The sequence below is a fragment of the Pollicipes pollicipes genome, unplaced genomic scaffold (assembly GCF_011947565.3).
Source record: "Pollicipes pollicipes isolate AB1234 unplaced genomic scaffold, Ppol_2.1 Scaffold_2555;HRSCAF=2994_pilon_pilon_pilon, whole genome shotgun sequence".
In the NCBI taxonomy this organism is placed as follows: domain Eukaryota; kingdom Metazoa; phylum Arthropoda; class Thecostraca; order Pollicipedomorpha; family Pollicipedidae; genus Pollicipes; species Pollicipes pollicipes.
Genome location: NW_023596136.1, coordinates 24,337,846 through 24,361,275, shown reverse-complemented (window position 1 = coordinate 24,361,275; position 23,430 = coordinate 24,337,846). Strand labels below are relative to the sequence as shown.

The window sequence follows — 23,430 nt, the reverse complement described above, 5'->3', positions numbered from 1 at the left end:
CTTAAATAATATAATTTTGCACTAAGTTGAATAGGAATAAATATATCGGATTATAACTTGTTTTACTAACTTTTTAAGGATTTAATGTGTTTATGGGTGCAGTATTACGTCATACAAAAATGCCGAACTGTGACAAATACAGCGCTTTGAGTGCTAATGGTGGTTGTTGAGGGATACTGTGTGTTGTTGCGTGTTAGGGTACTTCGTGGCTTACGGCCCCACAGCGTGAAATATCTCGGTAGTCGGGGACAGGTGGTTGCGAAGTGTTCGTGTTACACCGCGTCCAAAGTGGATATATTTTGCTGCTTCTAAGGTTAATTTGATAAAACCTTTCTGCATTATCAAAATGGAGTCCCTGCAAAGGTGAGCGTGTACTGTGTTTTTACAATTTACTATAGTGTCTCACTTTTGCTAAGAGTGCATGAAATGGGTATGTTTTTTATTTTAGTCAGTCATGTTTCACTGAATGCTTACCAATTAAGACTCTCATCTCTATTATCGTGATATCCAATTTACATTGTCCATTGCCATAGCCAGTCTATGAGTTGTCGTCCACCGTGGTGTTGCATGCTTCAGTGATGCTTATGTGTTGAACCTGGAGCATGTGTGTGCTAGATATGTAGGTTAGGCGAAATGGTGTTTTAGTGCAAATTTATTTTGGTTTTTAATTTTATTTGAATATGCATGTGTGAAATATCAATAGCACTATTATAATCCTAATTCATTGGGTCCCTCAGCACTGAAAATAGGTAGTGCTGATGTGTCAAGCTTGGAGCTCAAGATTTGTGGAATGCATGCACTGAAATTGTTGCTTGGAGGACCTTACTTCAATGTATATGTTAGGCATAAGACATTTTTTGAGGTACACTTAAGACTACAAAGCATGTAGTCCAAAGCATTGCACAGTCATGCAATGAATGAAACAATATTGTACTCTGTTGTGGAGCTCTTCTGTGTTCTGCCCCATCTCCTCCAAATTGCCAAATAAACATTAAATTGAACATGTATATTGTAGCAGAAGCCTTGCTGCAACAATATCAAAAGCAAACATTGTTTTAACAGTTAGGTTCATTAATGGGCCTAGTTTTGTATAAGTTGCAAGCACTCCCCAGGCTTAATGCATCAATGTTGTTCAAGTGCCCAGCACAGTTATTTTTTCTTGCTGCTTGACCTGACCTGTCTTGGTTTAAATACCCATAGCTGGTCTTGTGCCAGTATGTGAACATACAGTATATTTGTGGAAATGGTGTCAACACCATAAATGTTTTATTTATAATTATATGCAGAAATGATCCCAAGCTTTCCCTGTCTGACCTGCCTGATAGGTTCTGGCCTGACCTAGCCTTGTTAAAAACAATCTAAAGCCTTAGTGTAATAAGTGATGATATGAAGCCATTGTGATAAGCTTTCATCTGATAGTGTGGTCTCATATGGTTGCCCTGGTTGTTCCATGCAGCAGTGCAACAGGGGTGCAGTCAATGCCTTCTCAGGCCTACATTTTGTCACCATAGATGCCTCCAACAAGAAGTTGAAAATTTGTTGAACACATACTCGCAGAGCTCCCCCTGCCCAGGCCATAGCAAATTCTGGTTGTGCCTCTGCCATTCAATGCTATTTTTATAGACTAATGCTGGTTAGAATACTACCTTGACAAACCTTTCAATGGAAGAGAATGCTATATTTTCACATCATGTACACTGATAATTGGCCAGTGGTCTTTAGCTAAAAGGAATTGTATGCAGAGGCCAATCATCAATGTCAGGCTTCTATCAGCAAAATTTTATATGGCAGATAAATGAAAAGATATGATGCAGTAGTGCTTACCCCACTAGGAAGACTTTTTGTAGAGAGAGACAAGCCAGGTGATAATAAAGATCATAGTTATCACCATGCTGAAAATCCCAAAATACCCAAATTCACTGTTGTATGTATTGCTTAACACAGATCATGATTTCATCCCATTCTAATCTATCCCCATTGGATATGCTGAAAGGGCCTTCCCTGTGACTCATTCCAGTCATGTTACAGGCTGTGTCGTCTCACATTGATCGACTGGTATTTAACCAATGGAGTGACAGAAGCATTTCCAGTTAGTTTATACATAAAAATTGTCTTGTTATGTGACCCCCCCTTGATGCCATTGTAATTATGCAGACATGTGTTGTGTGGTTGCATGGCCTGGAAATGATGATAGTTCTGCAAGATCAGAAACATGTTGAACATATCTTTCCAGGACTATGATTCTGTCATAAATTGGTAAACCATTTTCTTGAGCTGTCACATGTGCAACACACATACCTAACATGCCACCTTACAAAAAAGGGTGAATTTCATTCAGGGCTGTCCTGTACTATTCATGCATTAATAAGGATCTGAACTCCTATCTTGGCCACCCTTTATCTTGACATTTTTTGGTGCTTATATCTGGTCATATCTGTTAGAGTGATTCTCATCCAATATGCTCTTTGCTATCCTCCATCACTATAATTGTCACCCTGCATCTGTTAGCATGATGCACATCTAATATGCTCTTTGCTACCCTCCAATCACTATTGTCACTCTGCACTGCCCTGTCCACAGGATGTTGCCAGCTCCCAGCCAGCGCCCCTGGGACCGGGAGCAGGAGGAGAAGCGGCCGGCGCCCACCTCTCGAGCCGTGGCCACCGTCGGCACAGCGCCGCCGTACGGACAGCGCGCCAGCTGGATGCCCCGCAATCAGACGGTGAGAGCACGGCGTCGGCAGACGACTAATGGGCAGGTCATGTACCAGGGCTCGTCTGTGTCACTGGCTATCTTTGAACACGTGCGGTGTCGCGAAAAGGGTACACTCTTTAGTTAGTAGGCCTCTGTGTCTGCACTGTGGCCAACAGCAGCAGAACAACTATCTAGAGGGGTAGCATATTGAACACATGCTTTTGCATATTATCTTTGGGGGGCGTCTCAACTTCATGAGTGGCCAGAGAAGTCTGTCTGGGGCATACCAGTTTGGTGTTCTGGTGCCTTGGTGCTAGCTGCTTTTCTGCTTTGGGCCACTGGGTCTTGCAACAAAACTATGTTGCATACCAGCCCTCCCACATAGATTTACTGAGAGGGCATATGGTACATTGCTCCTGGGATCCATGCCACATTAAGAATGGTGTTAAGGCTGGCCCTGACTTTCCCTAGCTGAAGTGACGTGTCCGGAGCCTTTGCCGACCGGGATACGCTGCCATGGGTGCATGAAACGAAACCATGCAATGTAATGCAACATGGTTGTCAGGATAGACAGGAAACAGAATTGTGGTGTTCTCTAGCTTTACGCTATGTTTATTAAACGTTTTTCTATGTTTTGGTATGCGGGAATCCATTTGTCATGATCATGCCCTCTCAGAGATGTTTTCCTCAGTTATCATCACTTCCGAGGAGCAGAGGATTTTTCCTTTCCTCTTCCTCTTCGCCCTGGTTAGCCGGCTCTCGCCACCCTAGCTCGCCTCTCTGCCATCGCTCACCCTGCCGTCCGCGCTGCAGGACTTCGGCAACGGCGGCGCCTTCCCCGAGTGTCACGTGGCGCAGTTCCCGCTGGGCATGGGCGCCGAGAAGTCGTCCTCCGCCGGCTCCTCTAACGTGCTGGCCGTCCAGCTGGACGCGCAGGGCAAGGTCAAGTACGACGTGCTCGCCAGGCAGGGACACGCCAAAGACAAGGTGAGCGGATGCTGTGCCCATGACCTGCGACCTGACAAGGCTGTGCCGTCCGATGTGACAATGACGACTTCTTAACTTTGGACAAGCTCTGTGCTTAGCTACCACCAGTGTCGTCCTCTTGTCTTTTCTATTGGGCGCAGTGATAGGCGTGGCGCTCGATTTGGAAAACACACCACCTAAGTAGTGTCCTGTACTTGGCTCTCTGCGTAATGAAGGCTGTGTGCGCCTGGACAGTCGCGGTCTGATTGTTCAGGAGAGTTGCGGACGACCGAACTCCAGCCCGGCATAGGCTGTGTATGGTGACGTCACCATGGCGCTCCCGCTATGGTCAGACCGCGTTCCGATCCTGTGCCCAGCGAGAGGGTCTCACCACGCCGCCGCCCCCCCAGATCGTGTACAGCAAGTACACGGACCTGCTGCCGAGCGAGGTACTGGACGAGGACGAGGTGCAGCGACCTGATGACGACGAGATCCGCTCGGCCACCGAGAAGACGCAGCAGGCGCTGGAGAAGATCACCAACCAGAAGATCAGCGCCGCCATGCCGGTCCAGGTCAGGCGGAGGGCGTGTTGGAGGGACGGGTCGCGACGGCCAGCGATGGTCGCCTGCCGGGTGGTTGCGTGTAGGATTCAGTGTGTTTGCGTTTGGGAGCAGACAGGCAGCGCCACTGCCCGCAGATGTAGTCATTGGCGTGGTGTGTGGTGTGTGATATCATTGGCGCTCTCTGCAGGTGTTTGTGGTGTACGCATCAGGTGGGATTCTCCTGGCTGGAGGAAGGGTGTGTGTTTGGGCACTCGCAAACGCTGGAAACCGATCCTTCGCCTCGCGTTGAGAGGTGGCGCCCCTGGCGGCGCGATGAGACTTGCGTATCCAGTCGAGACAGCGGCCGAGAGGTGGCTTTACGGCTGGCGTCTGTACCAGCTGCTGTACCATGGGCTCGCCGTGTCCGGTGAGGCGGCCGGCGAGGCGACCCCGGTGTTAGGACGCCGCTCGCCGGTGGACGGCGTAGCGGACAACCTGCTGCGAGGAGCTGACGCTGCATCTGATGCGCCGGACCCGGCTGCTGTCGGCGGCGCCAGCCTCTGACCCTGCTCCCGTGCTGCGCGCAGGCGGCCGAGAAGAAGGCGCCGGCGCAGTACATCCGCTACACGCCGTCGCAGCAGGGCGTGGCCTTCAACTCGGGCGCCAAGCAGCGCGTCATCCGCATGGTCGAGATGCAGAAGGACCCCATGGAGCCGCCCAAGTTCAAGTAGGTGCCGTGCCGATCTGTGGTGCTGTGGCCGTTCTCTCACAGGTCCGCTGGTCCGGCGCTGACCACTATCCCACGGCGCTGACGGGGATCATGGGGTTCGATCGCGCGGCGCGCTCTCTGAATTGGAAATCGCAGCGCGCGAGCGGTGGCGTCTCGAGGGCGACGATTGTCGCTTATTTAGGAGTACACTTGCCCCTGTTCAAATCTGGCTGGATTAATTGCACCACCTCGGTGGCGCTGTTGGCTTACGCGCGTGCCAATGTTGGTGAGAGTTCTTTGTTTCAATGGCTTGCTTTCAGTAGACGGCCCCTGACCGGCGTCTACCCGGGGGCGTGATTCGACTAGAGACTGACTCCCACCCCCGCGCCCACTCCATCGCTGCATTGACGCGCCACCCATTGCGGGCGGCATGGGTCTTGCGGGCACGGCTTGGCTTTAGACGGAGTGTCCCACCTGAAGGGCATATTTGAAGAAAAAAAACATGCCCTGGTGAAACCTCAGGACCTCTACGAAAACCTCAGGACGCCTACGAATTACACTGGGTATTGCCAGTGTTTGACCATCAAGATAAAATTGATTGTTTTGTCTTGCACGAATTACGCTGTCAACGCTTTGTAATAGCAGTGTACTTATTCCCTTCTTGGTGACCCTAGAGTGTACCCCGAGTTCGCGACAAGCGCAGTTGTCGTGACCACCGTCGTCATGACGACGGCAGAATCTGTACAAGACCGTTTTCAGCTCCTACAGGTTAGGTATATCACTTTGGGCTGTTTCAACCAGCACATAGCGGGCCTGTGGGCTTAAAATTGGCCCTTCTACTGGTATAAATGATGCCAGTGCAAATGACCGTTTGTGATAGGCACAGCAGGCGGTCAGGGCCAGTTACCTAGTAGCGCACTGGCTGAAGTTTGAATCATTGCATCGCTTTAGGCCATGTGATACTTCGTTTCGCAAAGATGAAGTGCGCTTCGAAAAGATCCACTGTGGTAAGCGCCATAGGGGAGAAACCAAGACCATTGTGTAACGTTTCGTTGAATTCGCGAGATAAAGACCTCACGTTTTCACATATTTTTCGCTAAAAAGAGTGTTTCAGTCTTCCGAAGTAATTATTACACACGGGCATTTTGACAAAGTAATGTGTTGCAAACATTACTGAGCACACACGCTGGAAAAAGCAAGGCAAATGAAATGTGATACTTTCGTAGTGGTGAGCATGAAGTCCAGTGAGATCTCTTCCAAAAGGCCGGCTACTTCAAACCCAAATCCTGAGCTGTTCAGAAGGATTTTGAGAAAACTGTTGTTGCTGATGAAATCGTGTGCGTCTGATCCAACAGTGGTTGAAAAATACAAAGGTGTGGCATGCTCCCTTTAAATGGACATTCTGGTCCATAAACACACCATGTGGACACAGCTTGCTGGGGTCTCCTGGGGGTCCTTTGCCCACCGAGCGCGGAAAGCCGCGATAGACACGTGCGTGCATGCGTGCTGCGGTGGGCATCCTGACAGCAGGCTTATGGTCAAGAAGCCATGTTCTGGTCGTGTTAGGAACCAGAAAATATGGGGATGCTGTTCTGCACAGTTTGGTCGTTCAAGACACAAACCGTGTTATTTACAAAATATTGTTGCTTAATCCAAAGAAGTGACAAGCTGTTAAATTCAAAATATTTGTGCTTTATATGCGTATTGTCTTAGATTATTTTTCCTTGGACACGTTTTGTGTTTTTGGACGCAACAGCGATCACGCCTGCGCCGTTTGGAGGCATGGCTTGCTTTCACCAAGCATCACACTAACCCCGCAGAGATACAGCTATATGGGGCGTAATGAGTTCTACCGCCCTCACTCCTTCCACACCCTGCTCCTGCCAGGGAGCCGAATTTGCCGGGAGGATCAGTGAAGTCGTGCGTCCAGCACAACGTTATTGGCATTTAAGTGATTTTAGTGTGATGAAACATGCGCGCTGGCCGGAATCCTGTCCTTTGGCAATGCTTTGCTGGCGCCATAAAAACACGACTTTTTAGACGCGCACCTTAATTCTTTTCAAATGCGTAAGTATCCATAAGTATGTTTCAATGCGTCATGTTTGTTGGCGTTCCAGATGTTACTGGGATGCAACGACGCATTCAACAGCCGTTGTCATTTAGCTTGGAAACCTGCCTCGTCGATTTCCGGGGAAGGAGGGATACCTGGCCTGAAGCCTGTTTGAAAACCCCACCTTGCATGGTTTTGGTGTGAGCATTCTCTCCCAACTTTAAGCCATGCTGTTTGATTACCTGCAGCTGTTGCGTAATACCCGCTCAGTGGGGTTTAAAACAGCTTCTGCGTGCGTGTCTCCGCGCAGCATGGTGTTTGTTGACTAGATATCACCCATTATTAGAGATAACTGAGGCAGTGTCTCACTGAGAACAATCGGACAACATGAAAATAAAGCCGCCAGTAGTAGCTCCGTAGTAACAACGCTTATGAAATTGCCCGCACGCTTAAACTAGGATAACGTGCTATTTGTACTCCCGCACTCACCAACAAGACAGGAAACAGCTATTGCGTCCCGCGCGGCGCAGTACACGGCCTGCCCTCCCCTCCCCCACCCCCTTTCCGCTCTCCTCGTAACCATACTGCGCAGCGCCGTAGACGCAGCCAGCCCACCCGCCCAGCCAACGTTGAATCCGATGTAATGAAGCGCCCCTGGTGAGCGTTCGCGGCACTGCACGCAGGCCTCCAACCAGGCGGCTGGCCATGCGAGGCAGGCGCAGTCCTGCCTCTGACTGCTGCCGTCACGGCGCCACCGTCGCGCTCATAGATAAAGGATGCTGGACTCGACTGCATGAATTCGCGTCAGTGGCGAAGAAAGGAGTGTGATTGTTGGCTAACTATTGCTTAAACTATGTATGGCGTCTCGTGTTGGTCGGGCATTCGCTTGGGAACTGCACAATTTCCTTGACACTGACGTTTGCTCGTGGCAGTGATGATCATGTGTTCTCTCTGGAAACGGGAAATCCTTCCGTATGCCTATGGCCGTGATGACGATTAGTCCGCCCTTGAAGCGGGCGAGAACTTCCGCCTGGTACGTTGGAGTGATACGCCGTGCGGACTCGCCGTAGGGGTGCGGTGGCGCCGTGCTCCGTTGGTGAAGGCCATTGATCGTCTTCACAACTATAGTTATTCTTCCCGTCAGCTTCCATGCTCCCATCTAATCACGTCTTTTCCGGCGAGATGTGAAAAAATATTTCGGCAATCATGTTGAAACACATACATGTTTGGAAGATGCTATATAATAACATGTTTCGACAGTCATGCCAAAACATGTTTTATGTTTCTTCAGAAAAGGTGTGACCGGATGGGACTACGGGGGCTGGCGGGTAAAATTTAAGCTGTTAGTGCAAAGGTTGATCTGCCATATACATGCATTTATGTGGGGTATTTTGACCACTGGTTCCACTGGACCACTGGTGTCTGGGTTCAAGGGACACCATAGTTTGCTTTGTCTTTGTTTGCAAACAACAGCCAAAACACGGAGGTGTTGTGTCGTTTGAAGCTTCGTTTTGTGTTCATACATGGATCTGATGTGGATCAAATATCATTTACTTTGATGTACAACGTACATAAGACAAAGAGCCGTCCATAAAACATTCTGGTGCTATCCTTGCGCTGGGTTTGCAAGATGTTGTTTGTGAGACCAAACTCTAGCATTTGTAAGCTAACATGTAGTAAGATTTGGACTCACGTGTTTGTTCGCCTTGTCCGCGATATCACGAAAATCTCGCAGCGCGTTTAGGGCTTAGTCAGTCAAAATACCAAACAGCTGCTGGTTTTATAATGTACTGCCCCCCCCCCCCCAAAAAAAAATGGAAACGGTGATCAGAAACAACACTGAGTACCAGATGCCACTCAACCGAAAGATAGATATGGGCCATCGGGCAGTGCGGTCGGTGGCCCGTGGTGCTCCAGCGGCTGCTCGCGTTCCGTGCGCGCGGCGCCGCTCCGGTGGTCTCTGGGCGGGGCATGGGCGGCCGAGGGTTGTTTGCACGTGGCTGACCAGTCATGACCTCCCCTACCCCCCGCCCCCGTGTCCCCGCCCCGTAGGTTATCAGCCCTCGCTCCGCCCCGCTGTCGTATTGGTGACTAGCCGTCTAGCCACCGATGGATCGGCTGGACGTAGGGGGCGGCTAGCGGCCGCGGGGAGGTTAGGAGCTGTTGAGAAGTGCGTGCACTTGGGTTCGAACCGTAGATCTCGGATACATAAGTCCACTCGCCCACCACTCGTGGAAAGTGGATTAATCGTGACCAAGTGGTGTTGTGGTCAAGTGATTACAGATTCACACAAGCGCTAAATTAATTTGAGGAAGTTTAAGTTTTCAGCTTTTTCACACGTCAATTATTGATTGTTATGAAACCACGTGCACAAAACTGAAATCCTACCGCAAAGGCCCTAGATGTAACTTGAAAACTCTTAGAAGGAAAGTAGAATAAATGATAAATTGTTCGTTGTAGGGGAAATTCTTGATTGCTGTGATTTCCGGATGTCATTACACAGGGTGGACATACTACTGAAGCAACCGTCTGGGTATTGCACTTCCTCGCAAGACCTTGGGAAATTTCTGAAGATCTTGGCAAGTCGGCTCTGCGCCCAGAACAAATTTAAATTGACTTCATCTCCTAAAACTTTGTGTACATTTTCCACTCCTCATCCAACAGAAAGGCGAATTTCTGGACTCTGTTTTAGTCATTAGCCCCCAGCTGGTCACAAAGACAGCTTGCCGGTTGCCACCGACCCTAAAACGGGCTTGCCGCAACGGGTCTTGGTCAGACCAAGCAACCGCCCTTCCGGACCATTTGCCTAATGCCAAGCACCCAGGAGCAGGCTGTATCCTGACGGGGTTCGATTTGTTGTTGTATGGAAGACCCGAATGACGTTATTATAGCTCGGCGGAACAGCCACTTCATGTTGATGTGTCATGGCCTCTCTATTGGACCCGGAAGTCCGCCAGCAAGCACATGCAGCGTTTGATATTGCCATACGATGGTATGAAATCGCTCACTGCCGGATTACTTTTGCGGGATGGCTGAATTACAAATCGTTCATCCGCATAACGCATGGCTAAAATTTATGCAAATGTGTTCAACAACTTTGTTTTCTAAGGCTCAGACCGTTTACCTGCTTGGCAGATTGTAGTGAAACGAATACGTGACCACTATAATTTTTAGAAACACACGGCATGGGGTGCCGGTAGTGTAATGGTGAGCACGTCTGCGTTGGCTACTGCGCGTCTGGGAAACCGGAGATACGAGGTTCGATTCCCCGCGGTGCCTGCCCTTCCTGCCAGGGTGAGAGGCTGGCGACGCCATGTAGCCTCAGCAGCTGAGTGCGTCGTAAAGCCCCAACACGCACACACAGAAACACACAGCATCACACGCCCCTGGGAACAGGGAACGCTTCAGCCCGTCCGCGATTGATTGCATGTACTGCTTCGAAACCAGGCTGTCGTGACGTCACTGTGCCCCCCCCCCCCCATTTCCGTAATACAAAGCATCGAAGTTAGCTACACCCTGATTTGCATTTGAGGGGTTTTTACAATCAGAAGGGAGCCACAGAATCGTCGGCTGTAACGCGCAGTGTCATTAAATCATTGCGAAGCGGATACGCATGATATATGGTGACGTCACTAGTCCCACGTATGGCTAGTGATGTCACCAGCACACGTGGGTATGCGTGTCTGTACGTGTGCGTGTGTGACCGAGCATTGGTACCGTGCACACCGCTTGACCCAGTGTGGGTGCTGCTATCGATTAGACTCACGGCTAGAGTACAGCGCGAGGCTGGCCTTGGCAGTTGAATATAATTCAGCTAATGCTGCGTCAGCGGGCATCAATTTTGTCTCATTGCTAACCAGGGACGAAGCCGTCGCCGGAATTAAGTGGGAAGTTGGCGGCCTCAATCGCACCAACTCCGGAACTAGGCGAATGATGACTGATTTCATCGCCGCAATGCGGGGAGGAAGTTGTTGTTCAGCTGAGGATCGCGGGTAAACTCGTGAATATGTTTTGGCCGCAGCTGCCGAAGGCGCACATGCCACTACTTCTGATGCAAATGCGGCTAATAACAGCCCCAAGGATGTGACTTCTACCGGGCATTATTTACGGCGCAAGAACTTCTAATGCATACATGCCATTATTTCTGCCCAAAAATTATCTACGCCACAAAACTTCTAACGCAAGAAGCTCACGCGGGTTTACTAATAATTCAGAGGCTACAGTTCTGCGTTTCATGTATTTTAATGCAAGAACCTCTGACGCGTATGCTTCCGTATGACAAATGTTTTGCACAGCATTGTTTCGTTGCACGCGTCACTGCTTCTAATTGCAGGGACTTTAGCGCATAAACTCGAACGCAAAAAAAACGCCAAAACTTGTACGCGACTTCACTTGCACGCAAGCGACAGTACTTTTAATTGCAAGAGTTTCTAGAGTATAATCGTCTGCGAATTTAGTATCAATGGTTCTACCTGACACCACGTGTGCGCGACAAAACTTTCAACGTTTAATATGTACGCGACATCTCGTCTAATGCCAGACAACCTGGTGGATAGTTTTTAGTGAAATGCAGTTTTCAACCCTAACACTTTATACGCGACACACGTCCAACGCAATAAGGTTTACGCGGCGCTGCTGCCAGCATGGAAAGTTAATCCCAGGGTTTCCGAGTTTCGGTATTCCATCGTTCCAAAATGACGATTCCTGGTTATCCCGCGATGGTGTGATTACGTGCTATTTATGGTATTTTAGTTTACATTGGTGTTTACCCGCAACGACAAAGGTACAAACGTATTCACATGTGATCCACTGTGCACGTGTGTTCTTTTATTATCATAGATAAGGCAGTAGTAGTAGCCTTATTCCCGGGAAAAGAACCAGGGGAATGGAGATATAGTTGGTCAGTCAGTTGGTCAGTTACTTACAGTGTTGCCTGACGCGTATATTGTGTAGGTGATGACTGACCCGTGATGTGCGATAGCTGTTAAGTTGAAATAGTTTGCATGTATAATTGATGTGCGATATGTGATGCCTGTTTACTTCATATCGCTTGTATGTTTGAATGAAGCATGATGCGTTATGCCTATTTGCTTAAATTCGTTTGTAGATGCAAGTATGTTCGCGCATTCTAATTCTGACATAGGCATCGTATCGTGGTAATAGCGAGCAATCGCTCTTTATTTCATCCCCTGAATGTTGGTTTCCTGGAAAACTGGCCTGCTGTTAAAAAAAACAACTGAAAATCGGGTAGGATCATCGGCAGGCAATTTTGAATTCACTTCTGCTATTGTTTCGATAAAGGCATGTTGCCGAGATATCAACCCAACTATTTCTCGATTCTCCTGTTTTTTTTTCTTCCGAGGAATAAGGCTGATACTACTGTTTTATCTATGTGAATAATGCTCCTCGCTAATGCACTGAACAACTTCGTAATTATTTTATTATCCGCAACATTTTGACACTTAGGCTCTGCAGTGAAAAAAAACAATGATTCGCTGTACAAATGGGTCCAAATTTTGTTAATACTGTGTACTGGAAGTTGGAATTACTGAGCGGGTGTTAAAGCGCATATATTTAGGATTCGATACACAACCAGTTGTGTGACATAGGTATCGTTTGTCGATATAATAAGAATTGCCGAATCCCAAGGCACCCTCCCAGCCATCACATTGGTCAATTTCCCCCGGTACCGGACCGGCCTGAGTTGCTTGTCGCTCGGTCGGGTCACAAGGCCGCTGATCAGCGTCCGCCCGGCGGGGCAGCGCCTGAACCTCTGGCGACCAGCCGGCGTGAGCGGTCAGTGTTGCCTCGGTCACCCCCCAGTCTCCGTCTTGGCCGCTGAGTGCTTGGTTTTTGTTCGTGTGAGCACAGAGTATATGCTGATCAGTTTAGGCTTATTTTGCATATGGAAACTGGCATAAAACCGAGACTGAGTGGACGTTGAGGGGACGCTGTTCCACGTTTGCAATGCCTTTCCCGCACGACTACATACAAAGAAGACTTGTACCGTCGTTTTTTGGAGGGGGTAGGGGGGGGATTGCCAACCCCGATGAAGTGACAGTGTTCGCTCGTCTTTCACATCGAGTGATTAAGACCCAAGCTATTCACGTTGTTCTACTGGTGTCGAGCTAACGCTGACCGGCTTTGGCTCAGTTTCTGCAAGGCAACGGACATCCACTGGACGGCTGGTGCCGCTCGGTTTCTTCAGCTGACACTGAGGGAACGGTTCCTTTGCAAAATGAGACGAAACTTCACCTCAGTAAGCCAACATGTACCAAGACTCTGCGAGGCGAATGATACAAGATTGAGACACGAAGCAGTTTATTGTGCGGACAGAACGTGAGCAACATGATCAGCGGGGGAAATCGTGTGAAAAACAGTGAAGCAGCGACGCCGCCACGGACAGAATGTGCGGTAGCGGCAGGTGATCGAGATTCGGGCGGCTGGATGGCTCGTGCGAGGTGGTGTGCAGAAAAACACGAAAACTGGTGAGGAGAGTATGAACTAAGTACTGTTTTTGGAGGACGTATCCGCAATGCCTTCCCACTTGCTCGTGTGGAGTTCAAATCCGCAGCCAGTCACAGGGAAAGCTTAGACTACAACTAACGCGCCTCCAACTAACTACTATACATTTATTCATGTAAAACGAATATTTGTCCATTATACGTATTCCACACACCGAAGGTCGACCAACTGCGCGATCTTTGTTGCTCAGCAGGGACAACACTGCTCTGGAGAGAATGATGTGGGTGCTTGTGATGCCTGATCTGTGGAACTCCGACATCCGGTCGCTGGTCCCTGCGCTGGCAGCCGGGATGCGGAGGCAGCCGCCGACGCACCTGGTGAGCAGGCCCAGATGCCCACTTTCCCCCAGATCCGGAGATCCGGATGTGGTCGGATGAACGGCGTCTGGATATGAGGAATTTCTCGCGCCGCGTGGCACGGAGTGCAGTGCCTGACGCGGGCGACGGCGACTCCGTGCCAGTTCCGCCGCCGTCCGCTACTGGGGAGCCGCGGCCGAGGAGGCGACCACGAGCGTGAGGAAGATGGCACCGGCCAGCCGGTCGAGCAGCTCGGCGAGTGCCGTCCACTCGTAGCAGAGAGTGGCCGGCTTCTCGCTGGCGTCGGGCGCCGCGGTCAGGCAGCAGACGCAGGCCAGCGCGCCGCCCAGGCAGCGGCGCAGGCAGGCCGGCAGGCGGAGCGCCCGCGGCCGGCCCAGCGCCACTACCAGCACCGCCCACACCAGCACACCCAGCGCCACGTACGTGTACGCGTGGTAGGCGCGCACGACATGCGCGCGGAACGCGGCATCGCCCTCCGCGCCGAACTCGGCGAACGCGGCCGCGCCGGCCGCCGCCACCGCCAGGCAGGGCAGCGTCAGCTTCTGCGGCGAGTCGGCCGGCACGAGGAAGTTGGCGGCCGCCGCGATCAGCGACACAGCCACCGGCAGGTTGGGCCAGGCGGTGAGCGAGGCCGACCGACGCATCGTGACGGCCAGCGCCACGTCGATGTACGGCTCCGGGCAGCAATCGTACATTATCACGTTGCGCTGGACGCTGGCGTTTTGCAGCTGCCAAAACTGGTCGGCGATCACGTAGCTGGAGAGGTCCACCGCCGGTTCCACGAGATCCACCGCCAGCCCGTCGTACGTCCACGAGCCGAGCTTGGATTGGCATAGGAAGCTGTCCACCTGGTAGTGGTAGTCGCGCCGGCAGGACACGCGCAACGCGGCCGGCCCCACGTACAGCATTTCGCCCGAGTTGGAGACGACGACCAGTGTCGGCGCCAGCCAGTCGGGGTCCGGCCGCGGCAGCATGTTGTACGCCATCACGTCCGGCATCCAGACGTCTGTCGTTGGCAGGCGCACGTCGCGCACGCCGCCGTAGTCGGCTGGCTCCCAGCGCAGCGCCGGGTCCGTCCACTTCAGGGACACCCACAGGTGGAGCGTGGCCTCGCTCTCCCGGACGTGCAGGTCCACCCTCTGCAGCGTCAGGCTCAGCGACACCGACACCGTGTCGCTGTCGTTGAGCGCGGCTCGCACGCGCGGGTCGTAGTCGGTCAGCATGTCGGCCAGCAGGCGCGTCTCGTCGCTGGCGGCGCGGCCGGCGCCCGCCAGCAGCGCCAGCAGCAGGCAGCGGAGCGGCAGCGCGAGCATGGTGGCGGCGGCGGCGCGACTGGCGCGCGCGGCCCGACCGGCCCGCGGCCGCCGCTGGAGGAGCAGACGCGACGTATTGATCTTGGCCGTCCGTTGCCGGGAGAGATGGCGCTCCCGGGAGCACCGACACATGAGACGCCCCAGCTTCCTGCGAGACGGCTTTGCCGGACACTCGTGTACTCGCGGGTCTTCTCCAATGTTTGTCACTTGTATGACGGGGCGGCATTTATTTTGCAAGCCGTTTCCACAAAAAACTCGTCGCGTCTAGGGGATCGAAATTTACAGACGCATTACATGGTTCAGGCCTATCAACACAGTTTTTAAATGTTACACGCCGTAGAATCACGGGGAGGTTCTAATGCAATATAATGTCTCACCCTCGACAAGCCGCAAACAGCGGAATTAGACGGTTCAAGAAAAGCGACTTGTTTTTTGCCGTAAAGTCTCACGCGAAAGCGCCGCCATGATGGGAGTATGACCTGGAAGTATGGCAGTAGTATGACCCGGAGTTGAAATGACACGAACACGCGCAACACGTGGGTCGGGCTGACGTGGCTAGAAGCATTGTAACTGTTTCTAAACTGGCTTAACTAAAGCGAGCTATGAAAACGCCACTTCCATCCCGAAGCGGCGTGACATTAGGACCGTGCGCGAGATGCGGCCGTGCGCGTCTTCGCCAGCGGTCTGATAGCACGTGGCCGCCCCAGCGTCCCACAGCACGTCGGTGCACGCTCAGGATCCTGGCGTGCCCCCGCGGCGCACCGCCGCTGTCTGCTGCTCGTGGCGTGTTGAACGATCGCCTTGCTTGCGCCGGTTGCTGAGTGTGCCTCGGTCGGCAGGATCAACTCGAAGATCCCGCGCGGCCCGCCGTCGCCGCCGGCGCCCGTGATGCACTCGCCCACGCGCAAGGTCACCGTCAAGGAGCAGCAGGACTGGAAAATACCGCCCTGCATATCCAACTGGAAAAACGCCAAGGTGAGGCGCCCAGGAGCGGGTCAGCCGACGACAGGGAACTGGCCGTGCGCTGGACTTTGTGTTCTCCTGTTCGCAAGCGTGGTCTGTGGAGGAGGGCATTGGTGTGGTGATCTAAAACGGGGATTCATAAGAGCATGTGCCAGCGCCCTGCTCGGCTCCAGGTCATCCAGGCGGAGCAGTCAATTCGCATGCGCCCATTGTGATGCGTGGAATATGAAACGATTACCCTGCCGCGGTGCACAGCAGTCGGCCACATTGGCTGCCTGTAGGGCTTATACAAGGCGGTTTGCCCAAAATTAAAAGATTTTGGACGCTTCAGACATTTAACAAAGCATATTGCTTACTGTGTGTCACATTCCAACATTGCAGCAAAGCCGAGTATTGTACACCATAATTCCCCGCTGGCCCTATAAATCCAGGCATTATTCTGCCGTGCACCAGCATGATCTGTCGGCCAACGTCACTGATGGGTTGACAGTGATGATGTCATCCCGAACGACTGGGACTCTAGCGATGCCTTACATAAACTCCCGCCGTCAGCGTGCAAGAGACTCGTATGATTATGACAATTTTCCACACATTCGTGGCATTTGCTCGTCTGACGATAATCCTCGGGAGCACTGTTTGCAATTTGCATAGCCGAGTACAGCACCGATCTGGCTGGAGGGCGGTCATTTGGTGCAGACGCGATGACCCCCGGTAGCTGGACATCGATCTCCTCTGTCGTAGACTGGTCTCTGATACCGATCTCCTGTGTCGTAGACTGGTTTCTGACGCCCATCCCCTGTGTCGTAGACTGGTTTCTGACACCCATCTCCTGTGTCGTCGACTTGTCTCTGATACCGATCGCTTGTGTCGTAGACTGGCCTCTGACACCTATCTCCTGTGTCGTAGACTGGCCACTGGCACCGATTTCCTGTGTCGTAGACCGGTCTCTGACACCGATCTCCTGTGTCGTAGACTGGTCCGTGATACTGATCTCCTGTGTCGTAGATCGGTCTCTGACGCCGATCTCCTGTGTCGTAGACTGGTCCGTGTAACTGATCTCCTGTGTCGTAGACCGGTCTCTGACACCGATCTCCTGTGTCGTAGACCGGTCTCTGACACCGATCTCCTGTGTCGTAGACTGGCCTCTGACACCGATCTCCTGTGTTGTAGACCGGTCTCTGACACCGATCTCCTGTGTCGTAGACCGGTCTCTGGCACCGATCTCCTGTGTCGTAGACCTGTGCGTGGCGTGCTCCGCCGGCAGTGTCCATGCTCTTACCGCCGTTCCACCGCATTACTGTCTTCTGCCCCGGCATGTAAACAGTGCGTAGCTATGGTATGCTTTGTTTATGTGCGGGCTTGTGAATGTGTTCTGGGAGCTGACACAGAGGTGTCCTTGGCGGCGCTGTCATTTTTTTTTTACCGCTGTGCGGCCAGCGCCTTGGACGGCGCTAAGTCCGTTGAGGTTGGCCAGCGTCCACGTCGGCTCTGAGTGATATATTTACGCGGCATTGGCCCGGCGCGCGGCGACAGAAAGGCGGCTCGCACGTTTGGGTGTTGCTTGGCCGACAGCTATTTCCGCGTGCTGACACCGACGAGGTCGTGACGGGTGCGCTGTCAGAAGTGTCTTCCTGCCACGAGTCCCGCCCACCTGCGCGCCTGCAGGATCGCAATGCCCTCCAGCGCTCCTCTACTATTGCCCAAAAAGGCAGTTTGCTCCGTGTTGTCGTAGTGGAACACTCAGTTCAAAAGGGCCAATGCAGCTTGGAGGTTGACGTTTATAAGTTCAGTGCAAAATAGCCAATGCGGCTTGGAGGTTGACATCTATAAAGGGCAATGGTATTAAACTCAGGAGGGCTAGGTTTGATGGAAGCCGAAGAGAGTTACGTGTAATGATGAAATCCATGCATTTGCATTCTGACTCGGGATTTCCTATGTCGAAAACAGTCGACGGATATACGAAGAGGAACTGGCTCAACGATGTTACCAAGCATGCAGTGTATATATATATATATATATATATATATATATATATATATATATATATATATATATATTGAGAAAACGTGGCGTCTCGACGTTGTGCTCCATTTGCAGGCGTGATCTTGCGAAACTTGTGTGGTCTTGCAAGCGTTCAGATTATGTCCAAAAACTGCAGAAATACCCCCAGCCATGACAAATTTTGCGCCTCGAGACAGGCGCAGGCCAGAACGAGTGTCAAAGCCGAGTCGCGCCAGATGCGCCTGAAATTTGTCATTCCCAGTCTAGGGCCATGAAGCACAAATCTAGTGGGCGGAGTGAACTGCTCGCCCCAGCGACGTCCCAGCCTGGCAGTCCAGGGCAACGGGCCTGGCAGGCTCGCCCGGCCGACAGGATTGGCTCCCGTAAGGTCGAGCAAGGTGCCGCAGGGTCGAGGCGGTTGCCGACCGTCTGTCGTCACACCGTGCGATTTACCGGCTAGGGAAGTGCGCGTAGTTTGGGACTGTTGCCAGACAGAGATGTGCCGAACATGTGGAAGCCGCTCCACATTTCCAGATGTGCCTGCTCATCATCAGATGCGTGTGCTGATCTCCATCGCCGGCCTACCACCCATGTGGTCACTCATATGGCCGCAGAATAATAAGCCCTCATGTGTGTTGGCACCGTTTTGACCAGCGGGATGCCGGAACCCCGTGTGACTGAGGCTCGAAACCTAACCAACCTGACCGATCATCATGCCCATGTCTGTTGTCGCCGGGGGTGTACAATGCGGTGGGCCGTCCCACCTCTGCACCGTGGGCACTCACCACGCAGCACTGACCTGACCTCACCCAACGCGGTCGCTTTTCGGTGACCCCAAGGCTGAACGTGACCGCTCCCCCACCCAGCGCTGCACATCGCCCCTCGGTCACCTCCTGACCCGCATGCCACCGTGCACCGTCACACGCCGGTCGCCGGTGGGACAACCCGTCGCCTGCCACCGCCCAGAGGCACAGGCGCGAGTGAGCCTTCACCACGCCGTCGCCCCCAGGGCTACACGATCCCGCTGGACAAGCGCCTGGCGGCGGACGGCCGCGGCCTGCAGCAGGTGCACATCAACGAGAACTTCGCCAAGCTGGCCGAGTCGCTGTACATCGCCGACAGGAAGGTGCGGCTCGGCATGCGGTCGGGGCTCGCCGCTCAGCCGGCTGCCGGCGGGCGGCGGCGAGCTGTGACCCCGTAGCGACGGTGCGACGCAGAGCAGGACCGGCGGCGTGTCGGCCGAGACCGTAGCGTAGTGTTGTGGTGCGGAGTTGGCAGTTGTGAAGAGGTAGCTGCCGATGTTCGGGCGGTGGGTATGTTGTAATCCGCAGTCTATCGATGAAAGCATTGTAGAAACATGGATAATGAGATGCAGCGAGACTTAAGCTGCGCACGTTTTGGCTATGATTATGGCAGTGATTATGATTAAGATTATGATTATGACATTTCCATGACTGCGGTACTTGCGCTGTGTCGGTCAGCTGTGAGTTCTGCGTAAGGCACGCCTAACCCTCCCCTCCCCCTCCTTCTCCTGTGCACAGTCGCGCGAGGCCGTGGAGATGCGTGCCCAGCTGGAGAAGCGGCTGGCGCAGAAGGAGAAGGAGCGCAAGGAGGAGACCCTGCGAGAGCTGGCCAAGAAGGCGCGCGAGGAGCGCGCCGGCATCCGCACCACCGTCACGAAAGAGGGTGAGACGAGGAGTCGGCAGGGTCTGCCGGCCGGCCGGGCCACACGACGCCCACCGCTGCAATAGACGTGAAGGCGGTGCCACGACCTTCACGTCCATCGTAGCAGTGGGCGATGGTTCACGTGTTTGTAATTCGGGTATTGATGATTTTGCTTGTTTTTGTCATTCGCGTGTTTCTGTCGAAAGTTGTTACGGTAGTTTTATTACGTTCCTAGCCGAGAGGTTCCCCGGTTTTAGGATTTGTTGTGTAACGTCTTCTGATAGGTAAGGTAAGTCATTAGTTGTTTTCTGTCTATGGTGGGTGAACGTGCTGAGTTGAACCCAAGCTTTTTTCTGGCGGGCTGCTCCACGAGAACTGAAGACGGTGATCGCACGCATTTGCGCCCTATGTCGACAGGCTGTTCGGGTGTAACCAAGTATGGCGCCACATACGCGCTGCTGCAGAAGTTCTCCCGTCCACAGACATTGCACCGGTCCAGTGGAGGCAAAGGGCTCACTTAGCTGCCCTGGTTTGCAGTCGACGCGTCGCAGCAATTAGCACGGGATCTCCGATGACGTCTCTCAGTTCGCAAACTTGTTTCTGGCCGAATCTAGACGGAGGACTTGTCTGGCCCTTGACCACCTACAGGCAGCACAGGAGCGTGATCTTGCGATGACACCCACTCACCGGCCAGTCCACAGACGGTGCCCCGGTCCAGTCCCGTCAGAGGACCTCTCACAGGCCAGTCCACAGACGGTGCCCCGGTCCAGTCCCGTCAGAGGACCTGTCGCCGGCCAGTCCACAGACGGTGCCCCGGTCCAGTCCCGTCAGAGGACCTCTCACAGGCCAGTCCACAGACGGTGCCCCGGTCCAGTCCCGTCAGAGGACCTCTCACAGGCCAGTCCACAGACGGTGCACCGGTCCAGTCCCGTCAGAGGACCTCTCACAGGCCAGTCCACAGACGGTGCCCCGGTCCAGTCCCGTCAGAGGACCTCTCACCGGTCAGTCCACAGACGGTGCCCCGGTCCAGTCCCGTCAGAGGACCTCTCACAGGCCAGTCCACAGACGGTGCCCCGGTCCAGTCCCGTCAGAGGACCTCTCACAGGCCAGTCCACAGACGGTGCACCGGTCCAGTCCCGTCAGAGAACCTCTCACCGGTCAGTCCACAGGCGGTGCCCCGGTCCAGCCCCCATCAGAGGACCTCTCGCCGCCCAGTCCACAGGCGGTGCCCCGGTCCAGTCCCGCCAGAAGACCTCTCGCCGTCCAGTCCACAGGTGGCGCCTGCTCGAACCACGTCCGAGGACGCCCGCTGACGCCGCCTCGCCCGTCTCAGTGCGCGCCGCCGCCCCTGTCCGCAGACGAGGCGGCCCGCGAGCGCGACGCCCTGCGCCAGGACCGGCACAAGGACCGCGCGCGCGAACGCAACCTGGCGCGCACCGGCAACGACAAGCGCAGCAAGCAGGAGCGGCAGCGCGAGCGCGACATCTCGGAGCAGATCGCGCTGGGCCTGCCGGCGCGGCCCGGCGGCACCGGCGAGACGCAGTTCGACCAGCGCCTCTTCAACCAGAGCCGCGGCATGGACAGCGGCTTCAACGACGAGGACGCCTACAACGTGTACGACAAGCCGTGGGGCCAAGGCGCGTCCGTGGCGCAGGCCGTCTACCGGCCCGGCAAGAACGTCGAGAAGGAGGTGTACGGCGACGATCTGGAGAGCCTGATGAAGACCAACAGGTGGGCGCCGGCTCCGGCAGGAGATTGGCTTGCTCTGGGTTGCCTTTTGGTATGGGCATCTGCACATGATAATTTTATATGGGTACCTTGTCCGTGAGAATTTATCGCCGAAGGCTGATCCCGTGGTCATGACGTGCTGGAAGGTAACGTATATCAAGCAGGCTGCATCTATTTATTTTTAGATGATCAAACGCACCTCACAGTTAACAGGAGGTATTTCGCTTAAGTTTGCGTGGAGAGCTTTCTGGAGAGCCACCGTGAATCTCTCATGTCTCTGAGGAGGTTACCACAGACTCATGTCGTTGTTCGCAACGGCGGTTGGTCAACCCGCGTCACTGAATCCACCAGCAGTGTGCCCTCCATGTGGCCGTGGCGCACCGCGTCCCACTCTCCCCCGGTCCCGCGCGTCGCCCTCCCCCCCCCCCCCCCCCCCCGGTGACAGGACGCCGTGCCGCCAGGTTCGTGCCGGACAAGGGTTTCGAGGGCGCCGACCGGAGCGCGCCCCGCTCTGGCCCCGTCCAGTTCGAGCGCCAGGAGGAGTTCGACCCGTTCGGCATCGACCAGTTCCTGACCAAGGCCAAGCAGGCCAGCAAGCGACCCGGCGACGAGCGGCGCGACGACCGCGACAAGCGGCGCCGCCACTAGGCGGGCGATCTGCGGCGCCAGGCGAGCGGCCCGCGGGGATAGGTCGGCGGTTTGTGGCGCGAGGTCGGCGGTCCGTGGCGCCAGGCCGGTGGTCTGTGGCGCTAGGCCGGCAGTCCGTGGCGCCAGGCCGGTGGTCTGTGGCGCTAGACCGGCGGTCTGTGGCGCTAGGCCGGCAGTCCGTGGCTCCAAGACGGTGGTCTGTGGCGCCAGGACCGGCGGTCTGTGGCGCTAGGCCGGCGGTCTATGGCGCTAGGTCGGCAGTCCGTGGCGCCGGGCCGGTGGTCTGTGGCCGGTGGTTTGTGGCTAGGCCGACGTGTGCCACTGGGCTGACGCGGTCGGTCGCTGGGGCGAGGAAGGTCGGGTCGGAGCAGCGAGATGCGCTGTCAGGTCGACGGTCGCGACAGACAGGCGGACCTCGGACGGACCGGCGTGCTCTTCTGATGTCTGTGGCTGGTGAAGCACGTCCCCGGCCGGTGCCGGCGCTGCGCTGCTGGAGTGCCCCCCAGCGGTCACGGCCGACCTGTGACGCTCTGGGGGGCGCCGGCTCCCCGCGCCCTGCAGCCACCCTCCGGGCCCTGCTGCCACGGCGGCAGCGATGCGCGACACCATCATCTGACGGCGGCTGTCAGTAGTGCGAGTGGCTCCGTGGTCCTGTGTCAGCCCCCGCCAGCGGCCGGTTGGAACGCCAGGCGAGGAGCGGCGGCAGCACCGTCTGGTGGTGGTGAGCAGAAGCATGTTCCGCTCGTCGGCGACGCGCCGATCACGTTCCCCGCGCCGGTGGAGTGCGCCTCTCGCCGCGGGCGTGGGGTTAACGTAGAAGTGCGGCGCTCGTGCAGACGAGGCCGCGCGCGAAAATGTGCGGATGTGGTCGGGTGTGGTCTTAGACATGGCTGGTATTGAATGGCCTGGGATGCAGTGTGCAGGGGAGTGTGGCGTGCCGGGCAACGAGCAAGTGAAACTTTGTGGTCGACATCTTCGGTGAATACTGGCCATTCATTGGTCTTCGACCTTGGCCACATCTCTGTTTGGCGCGAATGGCTATCATTTCCCTGTGTGTGTGCATATGTGTAGGCTGTATGGTCAGCAGTGATGTTGGTGTTTACAGATGATCGCCTCCTTACTTCGACATCCATTTGATACGATGTGCACTTGACGGACAGCATCGCCCAATACATCCACATGAAGCAGCGATTTACATCAGTTGTGGGGAATGTTGCTGGTTAATTATACGCAACAGCAGCTGCCTTCTAAGTCGCCTTATGCCCCGTGTCATCGTCGCGCCCATCCACCTCTTCGATCAGTAGCATTT

General features: G+C 54.3%; 1 protein-coding gene across 1 annotated transcript; it reads left to right on the top strand.

The window, feature by feature from the left end:
• The first annotated feature begins 181 nt into the window (after positions 1-181).
• Bx42 (Puff-specific protein Bx42) lies at positions 182-23,310 on the top strand. The gene is made up of 10 exons (XM_037227827.1): positions 182-363; positions 2,581-2,722; positions 3,508-3,681; positions 4,071-4,232; positions 4,790-4,929; positions 15,956-16,091; positions 19,090-19,206; positions 19,622-19,766; positions 21,104-21,476; positions 21,935-23,310. The coding sequence occupies exons 1-10, from the start codon at positions 347-349 to the stop codon at positions 22,119-22,121; spliced, it is 1,593 nt and encodes a 530-aa protein (XP_037083722.1). The 5' UTR covers positions 182-346; the 3' UTR covers positions 22,122-23,310.
• The last annotated feature ends 120 nt before the right edge of the window (positions 23,311-23,430 follow it).

What these genes read in the sequence shown, in the direction of transcription:
- Bx42 (XM_037227827.1), top strand. An exon ending in TGTACATCGCCGACAGGAAG is followed by an intron (nt 19,207 to 19,621) that starts GTGCGGCTCGGC and finishes TCCTGTGCACAG; the next exon opens with TCGCGCGAGGCCGTGGAGAT. An exon ending in CACCACCGTCACGAAAGAGG is followed by an intron (nt 19,767 to 21,103) that starts GTGAGACGAGGA and finishes CCCTGTCCGCAG; the next exon opens with ACGAGGCGGCCCGCGAGCGC.